The 5,933-nt window shown below is 42.5% G+C and overlaps 1 protein-coding gene across 1 annotated transcript; it reads left to right on the forward strand.

Annotated features, from left to right (window-relative positions):
• Positions 1–1,074: 1,074 nt before the first annotated feature.
• On the forward strand, positions 1,075–5,867 carry LOC125246067 (F-box only protein 43-like). Its single transcript, XM_048156904.1, has 5 exons — positions 1,075–1,160; positions 3,250–4,405; positions 4,482–4,584; positions 5,189–5,359; positions 5,570–5,867. The coding sequence occupies exons 2-5, from the start codon at positions 3,291–3,293 to the stop codon at positions 5,816–5,818; spliced, it is 1,638 nt and encodes a 545-aa protein (XP_048012861.1). The 5' UTR covers positions 1,075–1,160; positions 3,250–3,290; the 3' UTR covers positions 5,819–5,867.
• The last annotated feature ends 66 nt before the right edge of the window (positions 5,868–5,933 follow it).

The following is a 5,933-nucleotide window of genomic DNA, read 5'->3' on the forward strand; positions in this document are numbered from 1 at the left end:
CTCATAGGGCTGCCTCCGCGTCACGTGATTCCCGATAGACCAATCGCTTCACGACAGACACTGTTGAATATAATCTTACAGCTGTACTTTAATATTGTGAGACTGGGTGGGATGTCTTACAGAAATATGTTATTTTTGCGATATTTGTGCTTTATGCCATTCACAATGACAAAACTAACGAAGATATGAATTTTCAGTTACATTCACAGAAAAAGTGTATTTAATTTGGCCACATAGTAACTTTTTCTAATTATTTATGGAAGTTTCTTTATTCAAAATGCCAGTGGTTAAAATTATATAATTACAATTTTATTTTGTAAAAAAAGAAAAAGAAAAAAAAAATGAAAACGAGTGCTGATGTCATGTTTATTTGTAACATTTCCGAAATCCATGATATCTCATTAATATATCTAATAATTTTGTATTAAATATTTTGTATGTTTAATAGTTGGAAAAATGATTCAGTGACATAAATGAGTCTCTTTAAATCCGCGACCAATCAGTGAAATGGGCTCGAAATTTGAAAGGTGGAGCCTCATTGACCTGCTGCTCACCGCCTCTCTCTCTCTGAGCGGAAACTGATCAAACACGCGTGAGTAACACAGTCTGTCATTATCATGAATTAAGTTCGTCTTTCTAAAAAGTATTAATGTGTCACAGCTCTTCGTGTGTGTGTGTGTGTGTGTTGAACGCGCGCGTGATGAGCTGCAGCTGACGAGACTGTGTGTGTGTGTGTGTGTGTGTGTGTGTGTGTGTGGTAGTAGTAGTAGTAGTTTGTTTGTTTTTTTATTCTGGCATCTTTCAGTCAGCTGTGATGCTTAAATCTCGTGTTCCTTCACAAAAACTGTTTAAAACGAATTGTGCTTCTTATAAATGCTTTAAAGTAGTGTGTGTGTGTGTGTGTGTGTGTGTGTGTGTTTGGCTGCAAGGTGCGAGCACGAGCGCTATCGTGCACGCGCACTTCAAGCGGCGCAAAGTTTGAATCTGCAGGAGGGAAACCGCTCAGCGCGTCGCCATGACAACCGTAACCGACTCCTCCAGAACCGAGTGTAAAGCCAATTAACGAAACGGTCTAATTACACACAGTCTGAACGGCGGAAGATGTTTAAACCTGAACGCTGAATTTCTCCAGGCTTTTCTGACAGAAACTTTCCACACTGGTATCTTCAAACAATGTTTATTATCCTCACATTGTAATCATTATTAGCTCAAGCTGCATAACGTTCGTCTGAATACACGACGATAATTATTTTATAGCTGTATATCACTGTCATATGGACATTACTTTGATGAACTAATTTCTGACTGATAATATTCTTCCTAATGTAACGTTATATGAAAGCCTGTCCGCCACATAATAGAAATATAAAAAGGTAATCGCGACTTGATCTCGCAATTCTAGTTTAAATTGAGCAATTCTGACCTTTTCCCCTCTTATCTCTCTCTCTCTCTCTCTCTCTCTCTCTCTCTCTCTCTCTCTCTCTCTCTCTCTCTCTCTCTGTTCTGGCAGAAACAAGCTTCCATTTAAATTCTCTTTAAAATGTTCAAGTTTTGAATTAATTGTTTAACACTAAAACTGGATCCAGCAAAAACTTAAACTTGAAGACACCTTAAAGTCGTAATAAAAATTAAGTTTGGCTGGTATTCTTTATTGTGATGTATATTCTGAAAACTGTGGTGAGAATCGTGTCCCCCCCCACCTTTAGGACCCCAGCAACAGACTTTTAATGGGTAGTATTTTTAGCGCCTGATTATAATTCCTGCAAAATCACGTCATGATTTATATAGTTTAAAAGGTGTTATAATGAACATTAATGTCATGGTTCATATACTAATATATAACTGAAGCTATAGGTTGTGAAATCAAGCATTTCTCGTTCTTACTGTTTTTTTTTATTTATTTATTTTTATAAAGTTTGCTTATGTACTAGCATAGTATGCATCTACCCGATTAGCCTGCTAACTTAGTTTATATTATATTAGGTATTATATTATATTTTTTTGCTTCCAATATAGTTTCCAATTACAAGTTTAAAGTTAATGATGTTTGTGTGTGCTTAACATGACAATTTATTCAATTTATATTGGTAATATTATATCCTATACCACATTGTTATTATTGTGTAAAATTAATATTAAATTACTTATACAGAACATAGTATGTTGCAACAATCCTTATCTTTATAAAAATGTTTTATAATTATTAGGGCTGGGTATTGACACAATTTTCACGATTCGATTCACATGCTTTTGATTTGATATCGATTATTTTGGATGTAGTATTTCAGTTTCAGCACATGGCAAATTTTCTAGAGGAAAAAAATCTCTCAACTAATGCTGTAAACTACACATGAGAGTCAGCTGGTACTACTATAATAATACTGAAGGTTAAGTTAACTTATTTATATACAAACACTTAAATTACACTCAATCATGATTTAATATAAATAAAGTTTAGAATTACATAATCATATTTCTACTCCAATTCGTTTTTTTGAAATGTAAACATTAAATCGCGGCTGTCATAACTGATTTATTCAAACATGCATTAAATATTGAAGAACATAAAAGATTATAATGAATATGTAACGGTGCATAGCTATATTTATCAGAATGCTTTCTAGAGAACTTTTCTAGCTGACTAATGAGTTTATGGTCACTGAATATGTTTTTCTGAGGTAAATGTGACGTCACGTGACATTGAAGCTGTTTTATTGAGTCTTTCCGAGGTTGAAGCACTGATTGAGCGATTACACGAGACATGATACGGATTTCAGTAAGTTGTACTGTATATTTTAACATACCTTCAGATGTTCATGTTTATTTCGCTGTAACTGGTATTAAAGCGGAGGAGAGGATGATCACATGCTTCTCTTTAACTGAGGCGCTAAAGCGATCTGTCACGCCACATTAAACAGCGCCAAAACGGTATTTATTTTTTGAGTCTCATAATAAGATGGACGTCATTTGAAATCCGAGACTTTGCTTCATATCAAAAGTAACAAAGATTATTGTGATTTATTGGATGGGAGGAGCTACATATTCTGCTCATTCATCAACTGAAAACAGACTAGACTATCCATCTTGGGATTTAAGAATCGATATCAGTTTGTAAAAATGAGAATCGATTAAAATCGAGAAATCAATATTTTTTTTTTTTTTACCCAGCCCTAATAATTATAAATATCTGTAAAATAATGTATGACATGCTCAAATTAACCTTTAATTCACCGTCTTGTTGACTGACAGTACTCGTGGGTCCACCGAGTGTTGAAGGCCGGCTGAAGATAATGGAGGGCGCACAGGTAAACGTCAGCGGCCGCATGGACCGGGTCTATACGCCCAGGAAAGACCGGCATCCAAACGGCACCAAGGCCACCGTTCTTCTACACAGAAAAGACCAGAGCTGGTCCAAGGACTCGATTAAAGAGCCAAAGAGGGAACCGTCAGCCTGGTGCGAGACCCCAAAGTTGATCAGAAAGGACGCTCCGCTCCGCAGGCGTCTGCTCGTGTCCCGCTCCTCATCTGAGGGGACACCTGGTGAAATCGCTAAAGATCACCTGACCCACGAGAGCTTCGACTCTCCGGACATCAGCCCGACCGGGCCTTTGTCTTACAGCACTTTAAACGCAGACGACTTTGTTTTCTCCTGTCGGAAGCGCCGTCTTCTGTTCGCCCAAGCCATTACGTCAACTCTGGAGACGGGCAGGAATGGCGTCCATGTGAGCCCCGCTGACGCCCTCGCTGAACCCGATCTCGACGAAAGCATCATAGCTGGTCTTCCTAGCTCACCGCAAACTAATGACTTGAACTTCCAGTCGCCCGTGAGAGCGGGAAAGCTCATCCTGGACACGCCGTCGCTCACGCCCGCACTGGAGGACAGCGGCTTCAGCTCTCTCGGTCTGGATAAATCACACGACTCCTCCGTGGATCATGACGGGTCTTTCCAGGAGCTGGTGCTGCCGACGGGCTCGTGCGGCCGAGACAAGAGACGCTCGCGGCTAGAGAGACAGCGGAGACTGTCCACGCTCCGAGAGGGAGGCTCGCAGTCAGAGGACGGGCCCAGAGAGCTGCGGACGAGCGGCGAACCGCACAAAGACGAGGTGTTTTTAGACGGGACCCCGCTGAGCGCCGCCACGCTGAAGATGCAGGATCTGTCTCTGACGCCAGCGCTGCAGGCCGTACACGCCATCAGCCGCCGCGGCGCTCGTGACCTGCAGCAGCAGACCAGTCTGGAGGAGCTGCTGCGTGACGGACCCATCAGAACCAGACTGCCTCTGTCAGGACTTATCGGCCGCAAAATGGGTCTGGACAAGGTGGACGTGATCTCAGAACTGAGGATGAGGAACCTGAGACACGTGCTAGCTGTTATCTTGAGTCTTCTGTCTGCAGCTGACATCTACAGGTCAGTTATGGTCAGATATTCGTCATTGTTTTGATGTTTGAAGCTCAATAATAATAAAGCGTGCGGTTGGTGGCAGGTTTGGCCAGGTGTCTGATGACTGGAACGACGTTATCACAGAAGACAAGAAAGCCACTCAAAGGAGAAGAAGCCACATCAGAGAGCTCAAGATCGCACTGGAGGTGATGTGAGCATTTAAATTATGAGGATTAGTTCACCTCAGAATTAAAATGTCCTGATAATTTACTCTCCTCCATGTCATCCAAGATGTTCATGTCTTTCTTTCTTCAGTTGAAAAGAAATGAAGGTTTTTGAGGAAAACATTCCAGGATTTTTCTCCATATAGTGGACTTCACTGGGGTTCAATGGGTTGAAGGTCCAAATTACAGTTTCAGTGCAGCTTCAAAGAGCTCTACATGATCCCAGACGAGGAATAAGAGTCTCATCTAGAGAAACCATCGGACATTTTCTAAAAAAAAAATTAACTTTTTTTATACTTTTTAACCACAAATGCTCGTCTTGCACTGCTCTGTGATGCTCCACGCATGACGTAATCATGTTGGAAGGGAAGGAAGGAAAGGAAGGAAATTTTAGTTCTGAGGTGAACTAGGTAAACTCCAGCCATGTTAAATGTTTCAAACAGTACAATGCTGCATTGTCACATGACCTCATGTTGAATGCGAGTGGCTTCCAGTTATCATCTTGGAAATCATTTCCAAGCACAGTATGCAGTGAAGAAGTGTCGTCGTATGCTGGGCTTTTCTCTGACGGTGTCTCTGTCTGTAGGGTGGTAAACCGGCCCATGTTCCAGATGCGGACACAAGGGCGGCGCTGGCGTGTAGATCCGCTCTGGGCAGCGTACAGGCTCAGGCCAGAACACCCCACACACACCCGCCCTGCACTCCGACCCACGGCTCCGGCCGCCACTGCAGCTCCAAACGCATGCAGTTCCTGCAGGTGCGCATGAGAACTCACCTGTCCTGATCACATAAAGACTTCTTCACCTTTTGTTGTGTCCCAAATTACGTACTCAACCATCTAGAGGTTTAAAAAGTTATTCTGTCATCTTTTGGCTGCGTAATAACGTACTGGAAGAACGTTTGTTCATAACTTTAAGAGAACGTTCCCTGTCAGCTGGTACTAACGTCTCTCTGTCTGGACCCTCAGGTGGCTGAAACCCTGTTCAGCGATGAATACTTGAAGCCGTGTCCGCGCTGTCAGCATCCGGCGCGCTGTCACTCGCTGCGGGGCGAAGGTCTGTGCAGCTGGAGCGACTGCCGCTTCCGCTTCTGCACCTCGTGTTTGTGCGGCTTCCACGGATCCAAAGACTGCGCGCACCTGTCTGCCAAACGCAGGAGCAAGAGAGACGTGCTGCCGGGCAGCGCACAGAGCAAACGCAACGTGAGGCGTCTCTGAGAGTGTGTGTGTGTGTGTGTGTGTGTGTGTGTGTGTGTGTGTGTCTTGCACTCCTGTATGTGTGCGTTTGTTTTTAATTATGAACTTCTCATGAGTTTTGCACTTATGTACAGCG

Source organism: Megalobrama amblycephala, linkage group LG14 (genome assembly GCF_018812025.1).
Source record: "Megalobrama amblycephala isolate DHTTF-2021 linkage group LG14, ASM1881202v1, whole genome shotgun sequence".
NCBI lineage: Eukaryota > Metazoa > Chordata > Actinopteri > Cypriniformes > Xenocyprididae > Megalobrama > Megalobrama amblycephala.

Coding starts and splice junctions, on each gene's coding strand:
- LOC125246067 (XM_048156904.1), top strand. CDS start 3,291: ATGGAGGGCGCACAGGTAAACGTCAGCGGCCGCATGGACCGGGTCTAT. Junction 4,406..4,481: donor TCTGCAGCTGACATCTACAG/GTCAGTTATGGT, acceptor GGTTGGTGGCAG/GTTTGGCCAGGTGTCTGATG. Junction 4,585..5,188: donor AGCTCAAGATCGCACTGGAG/GTGATGTGAGCA, acceptor CTCTGTCTGTAG/GGTGGTAAACCGGCCCATGT.